Below are 19,966 nucleotides of genomic sequence, written 5' to 3'. Positions count from 1 at the left end.
TATTGGATCATAAGCATTTCCTCTCTTTGTTCATACTTTGGTAGAGGTTAATCTTGGTCTCACCAGTCCAGAAAACTTCTGGCCTTCGGATTCTTTTTGCTGATGACTGGTTTGCATCTTGTGGTATGGCCTCTATATTTCTTCTAAGTCTTCTTTGAACAGTGGATTGTGATACCTTCACCACTGCCCTGTGGAGGTTGGCAAACAATTTTGGCTGTCAATTTAAAGAAAAATGCATCCAAACTAATCGGGAGAAGCTTCATGCAACAACATAATGACCCAAACTCACCAACTCATGATGGTACCAGCAGAATGAATTGTCAAGCCTACAAACCTATTTTGTCTGGCAATTTACAGAAAAATGCATCCAAACTAATCGAGAGACGCTTCATCATCAAGACAATGGCCCAGAACACAACAAAGGACTGCATCTGGGGGAAATACTACAAGGTCTTAGACCGGCCACAAGTCAATCACCGGACCTTAACCCAATAGAGCCTGCATTTTACCTCCTGAAGAGGAAAGGGAAGGGAGAAACCCCCTGAAACAAACAAGAACTAAAACAGGCTGCAGTAAAGGCCTGGAAAAGCATTTCAAGCATGCAACAGTCTGGTGAAGTCAATGGGGTACTTGCAATAAGTGCTTATTGCAAGTAAGGGTTATGCCACCAAATATTAAACCTTATTCACTTTAAGTTAATCATGTCTGTTCCAATACTTTTGCTCACTTGAAAAGTGGGTAGCCTCAAACAAAAAGGTGCTCTGTCCTGAGTTGTTTAACATATCGAGATGTAAATATCATGAAATAAAACCTAAAACTATGAACTTTTGTCACATCTGCATCTTCTGAAAACCAAATTTCTCCAGTATAAAACAAAAAGAAAACAATTGACCTTGCTGTTCCAATACATTTGGAGGGGACTGTATAACGAAAGTCTAAAAATGCACCCAACAGCAAACAGTGCTTTGACTAACACTACAACCAAACAAGCAAAGACCAAACACATACAGATTTGAAGCCATACTGATGAACTTGCCCCGGCTGTCTCGCACTCACTGTGTGGGAAAATTTAACAGACCACATTGAAGAGGGCTGAAACAAAACAATGAAACGTAACAAAAACGAAGCCAAACCATCGTTGATAATGTTCCACAAGGAGTTCAGTCTTAACTAACTTCGAGCAGAGCGGTTACTCACCAACTGGTGTGGGGCACTGGAGCATTTGTTGGGCAACTTCGATTTACGCACATTAGACATGCTGAGAGGCAACAACTCAAACCTGAGGAGGACAAAACCGTTGTACCATTAAAATGGGTACAGTCTACGAATATAAATATATATATATATATATATATATATATTTTTTTTTTTTTTTAACAGTAATTGATCTAAAGAGCATATCAAATGTAAAAAAAAAAAAAAAAAAAAAACGAAGTAATGTTTGACCTCAGCTTCCTCACAAAGGCTTCCTGACATTTTAAGATTTGAAATATTGCAACCTGTAGGAGAACACTGAAAAGTCAGGAATGTCAAGTCAGGTACATTTCTAGAGATACAAATGGTAGCATTCATGGCAAGCGAATAAACAATTGGAGGATGCCCAATGGGATACATTCTGGTTGTTGACCACATTTTTGTAGAGCTGTAAATCTTTAGGGTCTTATACTACATCAAAAAAAACTCTAGTGAATCAAGTGTTTTTAGGTGCTTTTAAGTCCCTTGGGACAGCAATTTGGGTTGAATGTTCTTTTTTTTCCCATAGTAATAAATTACAAAAGAATTACATTATTACTATTTTTTTTTTTTAATTGTTCCATTCCATCAAATACATTTTTTTCAACTGTTTTATGCATAACATAGGTCAAAATGAGTCTGTGACCTCGTTTAAGTTGACATCCATGAGGTTTGCAGCATAAGGCTTGCAAAATGACCGGATCAGATTTCCCATGGGTTTGTGACGAAGATAATGAGTAATTATTCAGGTTCCTGCCCACATCATGGTTGGTACCCACTCACTCAACGGTAACACGGTATTCCCGGGTTTTAAGCGAGCGAGTCTCAACTGGCAGGCACGGTGGAGGACTGGTTAGGACATCTGCCTTACAGTTCTGGGGACCGGGGTTCAAATCCCGTGCCTGGGTGGGTTTTCTCCAGGCAGTCCGGTTTCCTCCCACACCCCAAAAAAACATGCGTGGTAGGTTGATTGGAGACTCTTAAATTGCCCGTAGCTTTGAATGTGAGTCCTTTGTCACCGATTCTGTTCATAACTTTTATGGCCAGAATTTCAAGGCACATGTGTGGTTCTGTTGGCTTCATCAAGCCATGATCTCCAACTCTCACTGGAACAGTTCGCAGCAGTGTGTGAAACAGCTGGGATAAGAATCAGCACCTCCAAATCTGAGACCATGCTCCTCAGTCGGAAAAGGGTGGCGTGCCCTCTCCAGGTCGGGGATGAGATCCTGCCCCAAGTGGAGGAATTCAAGTATCTTAGGGTCTTGTTCATGAATGAGGGAAGAATGGAACCGGAGATCGACAGGCGGATCGGTGCAGCGTCTGCAGTGATGCGGACTTCGCATCGGTCCGTTGTGGTTAAGAAGGAGCTAAGCCGAAAGGCGAAGCTCTCAATTTACCGGTCAAGCTACGTTCCTACCTTCACCTATGGTCACGAGCTGTGGGTCGTGACCGAAAGAACAAGAGGCCCGAAATGAGTTTCCTCAGCAGCGTTTCCGGGCTCTCCCTTCGAGATAGGGTGAGAAGCTCGGTCATCCGGGAGGATCGAGTAGAGTCGCTGCTCCTCCACATCGAGAGGAGCCAGATGAGGTGGCAGGGGCATCTGATTCGGACACCTCCCTGGTGAGGTGTTCCAGGCACGTGAAAACGGCGATTTTCACCGAAAGGCGACCGATTTCCACGTATGTGAATTTCACAGCATCGGCAACTATTCCTTGTCATTATGTTTGTTTGCGCAAGAACCCAACTAGATTTGAAGGATGTACAAGCCAAGATGGTTGAAGAAGAAGAATCATCAACCCTTTATGGAGACATATCAACGGTTTCCTAGTTTGTTCTAGTTATATATATTTTTTAATTGACACTCAGTGTACCATCGAATGACTATGATGTGACTCAGACCTGATTTGACTGTTGGACAGGGGAAGGATGTTGTAAGGCTCCTGAGAGTTGACGCTGCTGCTCCGCGAGGCAAACTGCTTCTCTGAGCCAGTCACCAGCCCAAACAGCACCTGAAAGCAAACATTTCATGTACACAACATTAGGAAACAGATAACATTGGGTCATTAGGTCCTCCCTTTGCTATATATTTATTGATCAAAGTCTAAAGTACAGTACCGATGTTCTTTGAGACAGCCGATTGAGGTTTGCATTCAGTGGCGGTGTGAACACATCCAGGTCAAAAGGGTCAATGTGGCTCTCCAGCCAATCACAGACCTCTTGCATTCTGGAAGAGACAACACAATGGGCCTCATTCACTCTCAGTGCGTATGCACATTTGATGCACAAATCTGTGATTCATCAATATGTTCCTACTTCAATTTGTGTGTACTCAGCAAACAAATTTAGGACCTCCTCAGACCACGCGTACGCACAAATGAAGGCTCAGCTTTTGAAAAAAAACAAATACACAGGTGCATCGGTAGGAATAAAGCTCTACTGGGGCACATGGCCCTATACTACACACATGGATAAAATTGTTGGTACCCCTCTGTTAACGCAAGAAAAAAAAAAAAAAAAACACAGTGGTCACAGAAATAACAAAAGTAATAAAAAATGTGACAATTAATCAATGAAAATCAGACATTGCTTTTGAATTGTAGTTCATCAGGATTATTTTTACAAACAAACTCATGAAACAGGCCTTGACAAAAATGATGCTACCCCTAGAAAAGATAGAAAATACTTTGACCATAGGGACAAGTTCAAACAAGTTGCATCCTCTCATTAATATCTCACGTGTCTTCAAACTTGTAATCAGTCAGTCGGCTGATTTAAAGTGTGACAAGTAATCACTGTGCTGTTTGGTGACCTGGTGTGTACCACACTAAATATGGAGCACAGGAAGCGAAGGAGTTGTTTTACGAGATTACAAAGAAATTATAGACAAGCACGTTAAAAGACTATAAGACCATCTCCAAGGAGCTTGATGTTCCTGTGACTACAGTTACACATTCAGAAATTTCAGATCCACGGGACTGTAGCCAACCTCCCTGGACGTGGCCGCAGGAGGAAAATTGATGATAAATTGAAAAGACTGATAATACGAATGGTAACATAAAAGCCCAGAACAACCTCCAAAGAAATTAAAGGTGAACTCCAAGGTCTAGGTACGTCAGTGTCAGATCGCACCATGTGTTGTTGTCTGAGCCAAAGTGGACTTCATGGGAGACCACCAATGAGGACACCCATCCAGCCATCCATTTTCCGTACTGCTTATCCTCACTAGGGTCATGGGTGTGCTGGCGCGTATCCCAGCTGACTCTGGGCGAGAGGTGGGGAGGGGTTACACCCTGAACTGGTTGCCAGACAATCGCAGGACACACAAACAACCATTCACACTCCCACTCACACCTATGGGCAATTTAGAGTTTACAATTAACCTACCATGCATGTTTTTGGGATGAGGGAGGAAACTGGAGTACCTGGAGAAAACCCTGGCAGCATGGGAAGAACATGCAAACTCTACACAGATGAGGCCGGATTTGACTCTAAATTGCCCGTAGGTGTGAGTAGTTGTTTGTTTATATGGCAATCAGTTGGCTGGCAATCAGTTCAGGGTGTACCCCGCCTCTCGTCCAGTGCTGTGAAGAAGTATTGGCCCCCTTCTCAAATTCTTATATTTTTGCATAGATTCCCCACTTTGTTTAAGATCATCAAACAAATGTAAATAGCAGACAAATATAGCCCAAATTAACTTAAAATGCTCTTTTTTTAAATGGTGAGTTCATTAAGAGAAGAAAAAAAAAAAAACTAGAAAACGTTCGCTGGCCCTGTGTGGAAAAAACAATTACCCCCCCCCCCCTTGTTAAATCATGGCTCATCACAATATTCGGTAAATTTTCACTGATCACACCCAAGCCTCATAACATCTAGACCTGTTCAATCAAGAAATCAATTCAACATAATCTGTCTCGACAAAATCAATTCAAACAAACAGAAAAATCTAAACACGCTCCAACCAAATGATACAATCCAAAGAAATTCCAACACAGTCGAGAAATGAAGTAATTGGTATCGCTCAGTCTGGAAGAGGTTACACCTGAAATTCAGCTGGTTTCCTCTCCCATTGCTGCAGTGTGAAAAATGCACCCAGTGATGTTCAGCTAGAATTCATTGACCTGCAGTCTGATGCAGTACTGGGTGATCAGTTTATGTCAGCATCACTGCTGGAGTACTACTCCTCCCTCAAGGAGGGGAACTTTCCAAATCTGAGGAAACATGCTAGAAAGATGTGTTATTTTTGGATCTACCTACATTCTCACTGATGTTTAACAGTTAGGTACAGATACTGATCGAATGATCATATGTCCGCTGTGCTTCGCATCTCAACCTCAAGCATTCAACCTGACATTCATGCACTTGTTTAAAGCGCAACAGAGACTAGATTTTTCTCACTGAACAGGAAAACATTAAAATGTGGAAACATAGGCATGTAAAGGCATGATCAGAACCAGTGAAGTGGGACACGTTTCACTTTGCTTTTGAAGTAACGGGTTTGTTTTGTTGTTTGACAATCATAATGTCACATATATTGTTCATTGTTTAGAGCACAAAGACAATGTACATTTTAGAAAGCAAAGAAACTCAAAATGTGTATCACAAAAGCAGTTATAAATGTTTCACATTTTGTTTACCATTTGGTAAATTGTATTGAATAAATTTGTTTTCTTATAAGACAACCTCAGTTTCTCACTACATAACAGCACATAGTACAATGGCATTTACTACATCAAATTAACACTATGCAAAATTGACTTAAAATCTTTGGCCCGGCCCTCCACAATATTGTCCGCTTCTCATTTGCCCCCCTGGGAAAAATAATTGCCCACCCCTGCTCTAGTACTATGGTGCATTCTGCACAGTGTACAGATGTTGCCTTTGACATTTATTTTACTACAGTATGTTACCTGTGGTCTTGATGGGATCTGCAGCTCTTGCCTTCTTCCATTTTGGCAGACAAAGCGGTGTTAAGATACCGAAGGTCAAAAATCATCTGCAATGCTCTGTTCTGAGTCATTGGAAATGCACCTTCCTGAAAGCAGACACACACTTCATTATGAATGATGGAATTATGCTTCTTATTCCAGCGTCATCATTTTGAGAACTTTGTGGCAATGCCGTGCTTCTATGAGTTACCCTGGGTGCTCGCTGAGTGAGGCTGTGGTAATGCTGCAAGGCTTGATTCAGACAGGCTTGCAGAAGCTCCTGCAGGGTGGGTTGTGGCACAGCATGACCACCCACCTTGTTCACTTCAACACACAGCTGGAAAAGCAGTGACTGGACAAACAACGATGGCTGCAAAAGGTATAAAGCTTCCTGTGACAACTTCCATTAACTTGAAAAAGGACCTAAGACTGCAAACATTGGCACGTATTCTATAGTTCTGGACTTAAAACGATGTCTGCAGAAAAAACAAATACCCCCCAAAAAAAAAAAAAACTCGGCAGCAATTTTAGGCGTTTTCTGATGACATTTGATTTTTTTAAACCAGATTTTGGTCTGCCCATTTAAGTCAAAAGCTGTGTGTACCTGCTGACGTGAGCGACAGACAACCAAGCACATTTTCTTATCCCAGAATGTGTTCTTGTTTTCATCACAAATCCATACTATTTGTTTGTCCCCACTTGGACTATTATTTTTATACAATTTAACCAATTTAAAGTGGTAAAAATAGCTTGACTTGAATTGAAATGTCTGAGAAGTGTAAAACGCTGCATATTTCCTCGTTTTGAGGAAGCAAGTTATGTAGCGTAATTGTCGACAAATTAATTAGACAATAATGAGTGAAAATAGTGAGGTTAGATACATTTAAGTAGGCTTGTTTTGCTAAAAATCGACCACTGCGATGCTTTGTTTCAGAAAGAAGGAAGCCGCATGAGGTAAGTGGGTCCAGAGGGAAAAATATTTTTATAAATGTATGCCGCCATCTCATGGTTATGAAAAGCTGTACACTTTCATTCCAATATGCCACCGCCAACTAGAGGTTATGAGAAAGGTGTACACTTTCATTCCGATGCCACCACCTAGAGGTTATGAGAAAGGTGTACACTTTCACTCTAATATGCCACCGCCAGGTTATGAAAAAAGTGTAGCCTACATTTTCATTCCAATATGACGGGTATGTATTACTGCATATGTACAGTGCTCATAAGTTTACATACTCTGGCAGAATTTGTGAAATATGGTTGGTTGAAATATTGATGACTGAACAACAACTATCATTATTTCTTGATGGTTATGTTTTGTTTAATGATAATGCTTTTCTGAAATGCTTGACGCTTCAATTTGAATCTGCTTGGCCCTTCAAGTTTTCTTTAAAACAATTTTTAAAAACTTTTGCCTGGGTAATCAAACATATGAATACAACTGTGCATTTTCCAACAGTGTAGCATGGTGGTGGCAGCATCATGCTGTGGGGGTGTTTTTCAGCTGCAGGGACAGGACGACTAGTTGCAATCGAAGGAAAGATGAATGTGGCCAAGTACAGGGATATCCTGGACGAAAACCTTCTCCAGAGTGCTCAGGACCTCAGACTGGGCCGAAGATTCACCTTCCAAAAGGACAATGACCCGAAGCACACAGCTAAAATAACCCGGCCAGAGCCCTGACTTAAACCCAATTGAGCATCGCTGGAGAGACCTTAAAATGGCTGCCCACCAACTTTCACCATCCAACCTGACAAAACTGGAGAGAATCTGCAAGGAGGAATGGCAGTTGCATCATTCCTAAAAAGACTCATGGGTGTATTAGCTCAAAAGGGTGGTTCTACTAAATACTGAGCTAAGGGTCTGAATATTATGGCTGTGTGATTGTTATTAAAAAAGAAAAAGTGAACTAAGAGTGAAAATTTCAATTTATTATCATTTACTGAAAAGCAGCCCCACACCATCATGTTCCCACCGCCGAACTTCACTGTTGGTATGGTGTTTTTAGAGTGATGTGCAGTGCCACTTCTGCTCCAAACGTGGTGTGCATTGTCATCTAAACAGTTCAATTTTGCTCTCATTCAACCAGACTATATTCTCCCAGTATTTAACTGGCGTATCTAAATATTGTTCAGCAAACTTTAAACAAGCTTTGACATGCATTTTTTTTTTTCCAGCAATGGGGTCTTGCATGGTGAGCATGCATAAAGGTCATGACGGCAGAGTGCATTATTCACGGTTTTCCTTTTGACAACAGTACCTGCTAATTCCAGCTTAGGTGGCCCTTGGCTCTTGGACAACTCTTCTGATTATTCTTTGCACTCCTCTGTCAGAAATCTTGCAAGGAGCACCTGACCGAGGAAAATTTATGGTGGCATGATTGACTTTCCACTTAAGTATTATGGCCCCAACCGTGCTCACTTGAACATTCAGAATCTTAGATATGTGCCTGTAACCAACACCATTGTTATGTTTTGCAGCAATTAGTCTGAGATGGTCTTGAGACAGCTCTCTGTTCTTACCCATCATGAGATGCATCCAATATGGCGCCTACCAGTGTGGTCGCCTCGGTAACGCGCTCTCTAGTATTGTCTTTGTTTTTGTGTTTTTCGTCCGTCTTTGGAGACCTTACACGACTCACTTACAAAAGGGGAGACCTGCTAACCATCAAGGAGGCTACTCCGGACTTTCTGTCACCAACTTTCGAAAATCTGCTCAGTTTTTTCCCCGAGTTACTCACCGGAGCGGCGTCTGCGGTTTTCGGCGTATGGAGGCGGAAGCGGCGCCACAGAGGGAAATGAGCCGGCATTCAGGTGAAACTCCGCAAAAGAGGACACAGATTGGCGTTCCCGTCGATCCACCTCGCGAATGTACGCTCCCTACCCAACAAAATGGACAAGCTTCATCTTCTGTTAAAGACCAGTAAAGACTTCGGACGTTCCGCGGCCATGTGCTTCACGGAGACCTGGCTTTGCGACGCTGTACCCGATGGCGCAGTCATGCTTCCCGGCTTCAACATTCATCGAGCGGACCGCGACATGGAATCATCGGGGAAAACAAAGGGCGGCGGGATATGCCTCCATATCAACGAAAAATGGTGTACGGACGTCACGGTACTCAGCACACACTGCAGCCCGCATTTGGAGTCGCTGTTTTTGAACTGTAAACCATTCTACTCGCCACGTGAGTTTGCATCGTTCATACCGGTTGGAGTCTATATTACGCCTCAAGCTAACACGAACTAACGCTCGCCGAACAAGTCAACGAAATTGAAAAAAAACACCCGGACTCACCCCTCATTATTATCGGGAACTTTAACAAAGCTAAACTCAACCACGAACTCCCTAAATACAAGCAGCACATCGACTGTCCTACCAGGGAAAATAATACTTTAGACCACTGCTACACTACGGTAAAAAACGCATACCGTGCTATACCTCGTGCAGCCCTGGGCTCGTCTGATCACTACTTCATTCACTTAATACCGACGTACAGGCAAGAACTTAAATGTGCGAAGCCTACAGTGAAAACAGTCAAAAAGTGGACCAATGAAGCCAAGATGGAACTTCAAAGCCGTTTAGACTGCACAGACTGGAGTGTCTTTGAAAATTCAGCTGGCAGCCTGGATGAATATACGGACACTGTCACATCCTATATCAGTTTCTGTGAAGAATTTTGTGTACCAACAAAATCATTTCGGACATTCAACAACAACAAGTCGTGGTTCACTGCTAAACTTAAGCAGCTTCGCCAAGCTAAGGAAGATGCATATCAGAGTGGGGACAGGGCCCTGTATAATCGAGCTAGAAACCAGCTTACTAAAGAAATTAACATTGCAAAGAGGATCTATGCAGCAAAGTTGGAAAAACAGTTTAGCGCGAACGACTCTAAATCAGTCTGGCATGCATTCCAATCGCTGACTAATTACAAGCCACGATCCCCCCAAGCTGAGAACAATAGCACACTAGCCAACGACTTGAATACCTTCTACTGCAGATTTGAAAAGGACAGTTTCACACCACACACCCACCCGACCGCACCCGCGACCACAACCACACCTCTGACTTCTGCGTTAACCATCATGAACAGGATGTGAGACGCATCTTCAAACAACAGAAGATTAACAAAGCGGCAGGACCGGACCATGTCTCCCCATCCTGCCTCAAAGTCTGCGCGGACCAGCTCGCTCCAGTCTTCACTCAGATCTTCAACAGATCTTTGGAAATGTGCGAAGTTCCATCCTGTTTCAAACGCTCCACCATCAATCCAGTCCCCAAGAAACCTGCAATCTCTGGTCTGAATGACTACAGGCCTGTCGCTTTGACATCTGTGGTCATGAAGTCCTTTGAACGTCTCGTGCTGGACCACCTCAAGAGTGTAACAGGTCCCCTGCTGGACCCCCTGCAGTTTGCCGACCAAGCAAACAGGTCTGCTGATGATGCAGTCAACATGGGACTGCACTTCATCCTAGATCACCTCGACAGTGCAGGGACCTACGCGAGTATCCTGTTCGTGGACTTCAGCTCAGCGTTCAACACAATCATCCCTGAACTCCTTTCAACCAAGCTTCTCCAGCTCAGTGTCTCACCTGCCATCTGCCAGTGGATTTACAGCTTTCTGACGGGCAGGACACAGCAGGTCAGGCTGGGGGAGGCCACCTCATCCACACGCAGCATCAGCACTGGGACGCCCCAAGGTTGTGTCCTCTCTCCGCTGCTCTTCTCTCTCTACACGAACGACTGCACCTCAGCGAACCCGACTGTCAAGCTCCTGAAGTTTGCAGATGACACCACTGTCATCGGCCTCATCAAGGACGGTGACGAGTCTGCATATCGACAGGAAGCGGAGCGGCTGGAGCTGTGGTGCGGCCGACACAACCTGGAGCTGAACACGCTCAAGACTGTAGAGATGATCGTGGACCTCAGGAGGCATCCTTCGCCACAGCTGCCCCTCACGTTGTCCAGCTGCCTTGTGTCAACCGTCGAGACCTTCAAGTTCCTGGGAATTACAATCTCTCAGGACCTGAAGTGGGCGACCAACATCAACTCCGTCCTCAAAAAAGCCCAGCAGAGGATGTACTTCCTGCGGCTTCTGAGAAAGCACGGCCTGCCACCGGAGCTGCTGAGACAGTTCTACACAGCGGTCATCGAATCAGTCCTGTGTTCTTCCATCACAGTCTGGTTTGGTGCTGCTACAAAAAAGGACAAACTCCGACTGCAACGGACAATCAAAACTGCTGAAAGGATTGTCGGTACCCCCCTACCCACCATTGAGGACTTGCACGATGCCAGAACTAAGACAAGGGCATGCAAAATCCTCTCGGACCGTCTGCACCCCGGTCACCAGCTCTTCCAGCTCCTTCCCTCAGGTAGGCACTACCGATCAACGCAAACTAGAACTAGTAGACATTCCAACAGCTTCTTCCCTCTTGCGATCAACTTCTTAAACACCTAACCTATAATTCCATTACAACAAGCTGGAAATGTTTTGACTTGAGTTCGTTGTCACATTTCTGTGGGGCCAATTATGTATTACTCGTGCACTCACTGTAGTTGTCTCGCCATGCTGCACTATTTGCATATACTGGCCACTCATGCCAGAGTAGCATCTGCTCCATTTGCACACTGATTGAGGAGTATCTGTAACATTAGCACAACCAACATTGTCCCAGATGATCGCACTACTCGTCACTTTAAACCGCATACACTCCTTGAAGTCTCAGCGCCCTTTGCACAATGGTCATTGCACCGGACTATTGCAATATTAGTCATTCGAACTGCTCTAAGTGCTAGAGGACTCTGCATCTTTTTGCACAATTGTTTTTTGTCAATGTCTTTATGTCTCCAAAGTGTTCTGTAAATTGACTGTCTGTTGTACTAGAGCGGCTCCAACTACCGGAGACAAATTCCTTGTGTGTTTTGGACATACTTGGCAAATAAAGATGATTCTGATTCTGATGTGTCTTGACTCACGCCTTGGCAATGAGACCCTTTTGTAGGCCATCAATTAGGACTGAACCAGCTGACTCATTTGCATTGATTTTACACGTTGTCTTGGCTTTCCATGCCTTTCTGCACTTCCCTTTCTTCATGTAGTCAATCCTTTTTCCCTGTGTCATTTCACATTTTTACACAACTTAATTTCTGATCTTATTTGTTCTACTTTCTTTGTATGTATGGATTACTTGTGTTGTTCCCAATACCTGCTAAAAATTTTAGGTCAATAGCACCGTTGGGAACCTTTGGCACTAATGCTGAAAAAAAATCATGTCAAAGTTCGTTTAAAGTTTGCTGAACAACATTTGAACAAGCCAGTTAAACACTGGGAGAATATAGTCTGGTCTGATAAGAGCAAAATTGAAGTCTTTCGATGCCATAATGCACACCACATTTGGAGGAGAAATGGCACTGCCTGTCACCCTAAAAACACCAGTAAAGTTCAAAAGTGAGAACATGATGATGTGGGTCTGTTTTTCAGCAAATGGTACTGGTAAAATTCACATTATTGAAGGAAGGATGAATGTGCCAATCTACCCAGACATTCTTGACCAAAAACAGTTTTTTTATCTACGAGGATGATGAAAATGAAACTAGGGGGGGACATTTCATTAGGATAATGATCCAAAACATACTGCCAAGGAAACTCTCCATTGGTTTCAAAGAAAAAAAAAAAAAAACTTCTAGAATAGCCCAGCGATTCACCAGACTTGAAACCCATCAAAGATTTATGGAAAGAACTTAAACTAAGGTCCATAAAAGAAGCCCACAGAACCTTCAAGATTTGAAGACTGCTTGTGTGGAGGAATTGGCCAAAATGACACCAGCGCAATGCATGAGACTTGTTTCGCCATACAGGAGGTGTCTTGAACCTGTCTTTGCAAACAAAGGCTTTTGTACAAAGTATTAAAATACCAGTTGGGGTGTTCAATACTTTTTCCCTGTGTCATGTCACATTACACAACTTAATTTCTGCGCTTACTTGGGTTGTTCCCAACATCTGGTGAAATTTTCATGTCAAGAGCACCTTTGGAAATATATTTAGTGAGAAAAATTGTCGTTTAAATGCTTATTTCAGCTGCACGTATAGTAAGTGCTCCATGTGGGAACTTCCCAGAAGAAGAAAAATGACTCATGCCTTTCTATTTAAAGCGACATTCGTTCCAAATGTTATCTTGCTTTATCAGTCATTTTCTGATCTTTCTGTTTTTTAGTCAAATTCCACGCTAAAGTCTGTCTCTCTTTCCTGCTACATTTCTCCTCATTTTTGTCTGGCCTATGTACTGTCAGTCATTGTGGCAATTATGGCCTGAGATGAAGATTTGATTGGCTGAAGGAGTGGCTGAACTGTGATTGGTCGGTATGGTTCGTCACTACCGTAAAGCCTGAAATGTTGTGCGGCTGGAAATATAAGCGCCCTGTAAATCCTGAATCATAACCTCTCTTTTTTGGCTATGGTGTCCGGACCCAGACGCCAGTCCGATATTTCGTGACCTCTGCTATAGGTCCTTTCATTGTTTTCAATGGTTTCAAATTAATTGACAGCAAACTGAATGGGCAACCTGGACAGGAAGACGAATTTTGGATATAACACTGCTCCCCGACTCGGCCTCTTCTTGGATCTCAAGTTCTTCCCAGTTTGTTGCATTTGTCAAGATGGCACCAGCAGAATCAGCATGAAGAGCTGTTCCAAACTCCTCCAGCAACCTCTAAAATGTTACAGATTCAAATCCCAATTTCACACAAACAACATTGACAAGCTATGAAAAGTTTAAAAATTCTCAACTATAAAAGTTAAAACAAAGATTTTCTTTAGCTCATGTGACAATGTAGTCACAACAATAGTAATTTGGTTGACATGGTAATTTGGTAAACATGACCCTGTCCCAGCTTTTTTGGAACTTGTTGGAGCCATAAAATTCTAAGTTCATGATTATTTGCTAAAAGAAATAAAGTTTATCAGTTTGAACTAAATATAGGTCGCATATGATTTGCAAATCATGCATTATGTTTTTATTTAAGTTTAACACAACGTCCCAACTTCATTGGAATTGGAGTTGTAATTGAGGTAGAGCTAGCTATGCAAAAATCACATCGATCTATAAAATATAATTTTTTATATGGGCTGACCTTTGAGAGAGCGGAGCTCCAGATGCGATAGGCCTCCATACTGCACTTGTGAAGCTCCTCCTTCAGTTCTGCCCACTTGGCCTGAGCAGCGCTGACCTGTGTGGCCACCTTTGCTCTGCCCAACTTCTTGCTTTGCCTCGGGGTGACTTTGGCCATGGCCTCGCACTCTCGCTGTTGTCCCAAAATGCAGTGTTTCAGATTGGGACACAGTTCCCCCATGGACTGACACAGCCTTGCCATGAAAAGGACGGAACTCAGGCTGGCTGGGCTGGGATCTGGTGAAGTTGTAGCTAATTCGGAACGGATGGCAGAGAGAATGTGGTGAACGCAGGCTAGGGAGCCTTCTCGTAAAGACTCCTCCACGGCTGGCGTGTCTGTGAAGCGGTTGAAGGAGGATGCTGATGAACCTTCAGTAGGTCCTAATGATGGCATTGAAACTGATATGGAGTCAGAGCCTTTAGAGAACAAAGGGAAGAATAAAGCGAGACAATGGTCACTGTGGATGGGAATACAAAGGCGAAATTATATGCTTGTCCCGAGACTTGGTTGCAAAGGGATGGGACATTTTTGCAAAATTTCTACAAAAATGTATTATCTGATTATCAAATGTTGTCGTAAGTCATATCAGAAATCTGAAATTTCTTAACAACAATGATTTGCAATTTCAACAGTATTATGAATCAGTTTTTCGTTTACATTTGCAACTTAGAGATCAAAGTGGCTCTATACACAGTGGATAAGGAAAGTATTCAGACCCCCTTAGATTTTTAACTCTTTGTTATATTGCAGCCATTTGCTAAAATCATTTGTTAATTTTTTTCCTCATTAATGTACACACAGCACCCCATATTGACAGAAAAAAAACAGACTTGTTGAATTTTTGCAGATTTATTAAAACACAAAAACTGAAATATTGCACAGCCAGAAGTATTCATACCCTTTGCTCAGTATTTAGTAGAAGCACCCTTTTGCGCCAATACAACTATGAGGCTTTTTGGGAATGATGCAACAAGTTTTTCACACCTGGATTTGGGGATCCTCTGCCATTCCTCCTTGCAGATCCTCTCCAGTTCTCTCAGGTTGGATTGTGACCGTTGGTGGACAGCCATTTTAAGGTGTCTCCCGAGATGCTCAATTGGGTTAAAGTCAGGGCTCTGACTGGGCCATTCAAGTCATGGAGTTGTTCTGAAGCCACTCCGTTATTTTAGCTGTGTGTTTAGGGTCATTGTCTTGTTGGAAGGTGAACCTACGGCCCAGTCTGAGGTCCTGAGCACTCCGGAGAAGGTTTTCGTCCAGGATATCCCTGTACTTGGCCGCATTCATCTTTCCTTCATTTGCAACCAGTCGTCCTGTCCCTGCAGCTGAAAAACACCCCCACAGCATGATGCTGCCACCGCCATGCTTCAATGTTGGGACTGTATTGGATAGCAGTGCCTGGTTTTCTCCACATATACCGCTTAGATTTAAGGCCAAAAAGTTCTATCTTGGTCTCATCAGACCAGAGTACCTTATTTCTCACCATCTTGGAGTCCTTCGGGTGTTTTTTTATTATTTTTATTTTGCAAACTCCTTGCGGACTTTCATGTGTCTTGCACTGAGGAGAGGCTTCCGTCGGGCCACTCTGCCATCAAGCCCCGACTGGTGGAGGGCTGCAGGTTGACTTTCTAGAAATTTCTCCCATCCCGACTGCATCTCTGGAGCTCAGCCACAGTGATCTTTGGGTTCTTCTTTACCTCTCTCATCAAGGCTCTTCTCCCCCGATTACTCAGCTTGGCTGGACGGCCAGCTCTAGGAAGGGTTCTGGTCGTCCCAAACGTCTTCCATTTAAGGATTATGGAGGCCACTGTGCTCTTAGGAACCTTATGTGCAGCAGGAAATTATTTGTAACCTTGGCCAGATCGGTGCCTTGCCACAGTTCTGTCTTTGAGCTCTTCAGGCAGATCCTTGACCTCATGATTCTCATTTGCTCTGACATGCACTGTGAGCTGTAAGGTCTTATATAGACAGGTCTGTGGCTTTCCTAATCAAGTCCAATTAGTATAATCAAACACAGCAGGACTCTAATGAAGGTAATCAAGGATGATCAGAATAATTGGACAACACCGAGTTAAATACATGAGTGTCACAGCAAAGGGTCTGAATACTTATGGCTATGTGATATTTCAGTTTTTCTTTTTGATGAATCTGCAAAAATTTCAACTATTCCGTTTTTTTCCCTGTCAATATGGCTTGTTGTGTGTACATTAATGAGGGGGAAAAAATGAAAAATGAACAGAAGAGAAAAACATAACAGAAGAGAATGTGAAGCAATGTAAAACTTGAAGTCTCTTTTTTGAAGAATATTTACAAAATATATGAGCCAAAGTGCTGTTTGTTAAGTATGTGGAGCCTCCAGCCGCCATACAGTATTCATTCTCGCAAGTCAAAGCAAAAACTCGTAAGTCCGGTTACTTATATCTCGAGGCACCACTGTACTTTTATTGAAAAGTATCAGTGAATGTGTTCTCTATCCCCACAGGCCGGATTGGACCGTCAGTTCTGGCCCGTAGGACTTGACACTACTGCACTTGACCACCCTGTTGCCATGAAATGTGTAAAAACTATCATCTATAAATTTTATTTTTGACTACCGGTATGTTTTACTTTAATTTTTACAGTGATTACAACTACCATATTTCCGGTGTACTCCAATTACATGAATAGCGAAATGCTTTCTGTGCATTTAATCCATTCCTAAGCATCAGTGGGCTGCACCCATTTGATGGAAGGACTGTATTGCGGCATGTGTGAGGTGCCGCTCTACGTGGTGTGCAACACAAATAGTCCCCTCCAAAAGTATTGGAACGGCAAGGTCAATTTTTTGGTTTTTGTTGTATACTGAAGACATTTGGGTTTCAGATCAAAAGATGAATATGAGACAATAGTTCCGAATTTACATCTAGGTGTGTTAAACAACTCAGGACAGAGCATCTTTTGTTTGAAGCCACCCACTTTTCAAATGAGCGGTATTGCAACAGACGTGATTAAATTAACTTAAAGTGAATAACATTTGGCAGCACGGTAGCCGAATGGTTAGAGCATCAGCCTCACAGGACCCTCTGAGGACCCGGGTTCAATCCCCGGCCCCGCCTGTGTGGAGTTTGCATGTTCTCCCCGTGCCTGCGTGGGTTTTCTCCGGGTACTCCGGTTTCCTCCCACATCCCAAAAACATGCATTAATTGGAGACTCTAAATTGCCCGTAGGTGTGAATGTGAGTGCAGATGGTTGTTTGTTTGTATGTGCCCTGCGATTGGCTGGCAACCAGTTCCGGGTGCACCCCGCCTCTCCCCCGAAGATAGCTGGGATAGGCTCTAGCACGCCCGTGACCCAAGTGAGGATAAGCGGTACAGAAAAATGGATGGATGTCTCATATTCATCTTTTGATCTGAAACCCAAACGTCTTCAGTATACAACAAAGGAATAGATCTTGCCGTTCCAATACTTTTGGAGGGGACTGCATATACAGCAGAGTTAAATGTAATTTCTCTTTGCGGGATTATGTGTATAAAAATAAAAATGACAAGTGTCTAAAATATAAAGACTGATTTTAAACTACACCTACCTGCGTCCCGGGAAGGAAGGTAGTGCTGGAGGTCATCGAGCCGTGCTTTCAGCTTGGCGTCCATGGAAGAGCAAAAGTTTTGAACGCAAGGTGTCAGCGCCTGGGTCTTCATGGCTAGACCACTTCTTTGATCTTGCTGCCTTCTCTGGGCCACAGTGACCCAACCTGCATCACCCAACAGGTCCCCTGGAGACTCTGACCACAAATAGGAAGACACGTCTTCTTCATACTGGGCCGCCCGGCTATTGGCGGTCTGTCCCTCAAAATCTCTCACAGCAGAGGTGAGGAGCTGCACCAAACTCATTGAGATGGTTTCAGTTTCTTCTTTGGTGATAGCCTTGTGGACCAGTAAAAGGGTAATGCAGATTCAATAAATACATTCAATGCAATTAGACATTCAGCCATTTTAGTCTTTCATGAGACCAATTTCCTTTCTGATACTTTTATTATTATTATGAACTCTAACCTGTAAGCGCTGAAGGAAGAGCTGTTGCAGGAGGTTATCCCAGATGGTCAGGCGGCGCTCGAGCAGCCGCTGACACACTGTGTTCCAGTGCTGATTGATGGAGTCGGCGGAGAGGAGGTCCCAAACAGCGTCTCTAATGGCTGCCAGTCCTTTCAGGCTCTTCACATAGACCAGAAGGCTACCTACACCATGGCAGATGTCCTCCTTGCATCTGAAAGCAAGTGGTGTTAGGATGGCACAGATTACCAATCTAGATTTTTACTAAACCTTCAGTTTTTCCAAAGTATATCACAGGTATAACAAGATACTGTACTATTCAATCATTAAACCACATATTATGCAAAGCTGCAATCAACATATCCAAGATGGCGCCTACCAGTGTGGTCGCCTCGGTAACGCGCTCTCTAGTATTGTCTTTGTTTTTGTGTTTTTCGTCCGTCTTTGGAGACCTTACACGACTCACTTACACAAGGGGAGACCTGCTAACCATCAAGGAGGCTACTCCGGACTTTCTGTCACCAACTTTCGAAAATCCGCTCAGTTTTTTCCCCCGAGTTACTCACCGGAGCGGCGTCCGCGGTTTTCGGCGCATGGATGCGGAAGCGGCGCCACAGAGGAAAACGAGCCGGCATTCAGGTGAAACTCCGCAAGAGAGGACACAGATTGGCGTTCCCGTCGATCCACCTCGCAAATGTACGCTCCCTACCCAACAAAATGGACGAGCTTCATCTTCTGTTAAAGACCAGTAAAGACTTCGGACGTTCCGCGGCCATGTGCTTCACGGAGACCTGGCTTTGCGACGCTGTACCCGATGGCGCCGTCACGCTTCCCGGCTTCAACATTCATCGAGCGGACCGCGACATGGAATCATCGGGGAAAACGAAGGGCGGCGGGATATGCCTCCATATAAACGAAAAATGGTGTACGGACATCACGGTGCTCAGCACACACTGCAGCCCGCATTTGGAGTCGCTGTTTTTGAACTGTAAACCATTTTACTCGCCACGTGAGTTTGCATCGTTTATACTGGCTGGAGTCTATATTACACCGCAAGCTAACACGAACGCCGCATTGCTAACGCTCGCCGAACAAGTCAACGAAATTGAAAAAAAACACCCTGACTCACCCCTCATTATTCTCGGGGACTTTAACAAAGTTAAACTCAACCACGAACTCCCTAAATACAAGCAGCACATCGACTGTCCTACCAGGGAAAATAATACTTTAGACCACTGCTACACTACGGTAAAAAACGCATACCGTGCTATACCTCGTGCAGCCCTGGGCTCGTCCGATCACTGCTTAATTCACTTAATACCGACGTACAAGCAAGAACTTAAATGTGCGAAGCCTACAGTGAAAACAGTCAAAAAGTGGACCAATGAAGCAAAGATGGAACTTCAAAGCCGTTTAGACTGCACAGACTGGAGTGTCTTTGAAAATTCAGCTGGCAGCCTGGATGAATATACGGACACTGTCACATCCTGTATCAGTTTCTGTGAAGAGGTTTGTGTACCAACAAAATCATTTCGGACATTCAACAACAACAAGCCGTGGTTCACTGCTAAACTTAAGCAGCTTCGCCAAGCTAAGGAAGACTCATATCAGAGCGGGG

At 43.6% G+C, this 19,966-nt stretch overlaps 1 protein-coding gene across 2 annotated transcripts in view; it reads right to left on the bottom strand.

The window, feature by feature from the left end:
- Window positions 1–19,966, bottom strand: part of cog1 (component of oligomeric golgi complex 1) — a 43,123-nt gene that overhangs the window by 5,012 nt on the left and 18,145 nt on the right. The window contains exons 6-15 of one of the 2 annotated variants that reach the window (XM_061700697.1): window positions 18,352–18,562; window positions 17,886–18,222; window positions 14,285–14,739; window positions 13,717–13,863; window positions 6,370–6,528; window positions 6,141–6,265; window positions 3,349–3,457; window positions 3,133–3,242; window positions 1,198–1,279; window positions 1,009–1,092 (exon numbers count right to left, since the gene is read on the bottom strand). In XM_061700697.1, the coding sequence (XP_061556681.1) occupies window positions 1,009–1,092; window positions 1,198–1,279; window positions 3,133–3,242; window positions 3,349–3,457; window positions 6,141–6,265; window positions 6,370–6,528; window positions 13,717–13,863; window positions 14,285–14,739; window positions 17,886–18,222; window positions 18,352–18,562 (1,819 nt within the window). The remainder of the gene's footprint in view (window positions 1–1,008; window positions 1,093–1,197; window positions 1,280–3,132; window positions 3,243–3,348; window positions 3,458–6,140; window positions 6,266–6,369; window positions 6,529–13,716; window positions 13,864–14,284; window positions 14,740–17,885; window positions 18,223–18,351; window positions 18,563–19,966) is intronic. The other variant, XM_061700698.1, reaches the window with a different exon arrangement.

This window comes from Phycodurus eques, chromosome 16, assembly GCF_024500275.1.
Source record: "Phycodurus eques isolate BA_2022a chromosome 16, UOR_Pequ_1.1, whole genome shotgun sequence".
In the NCBI taxonomy this organism is placed as follows: Eukaryota; Metazoa; Chordata; class Actinopteri; order Syngnathiformes; family Syngnathidae; genus Phycodurus; species Phycodurus eques.
Note: the sequence above shows the minus strand (reverse complement) of the source record. Positions and strands in the feature narration are given on the sequence as shown.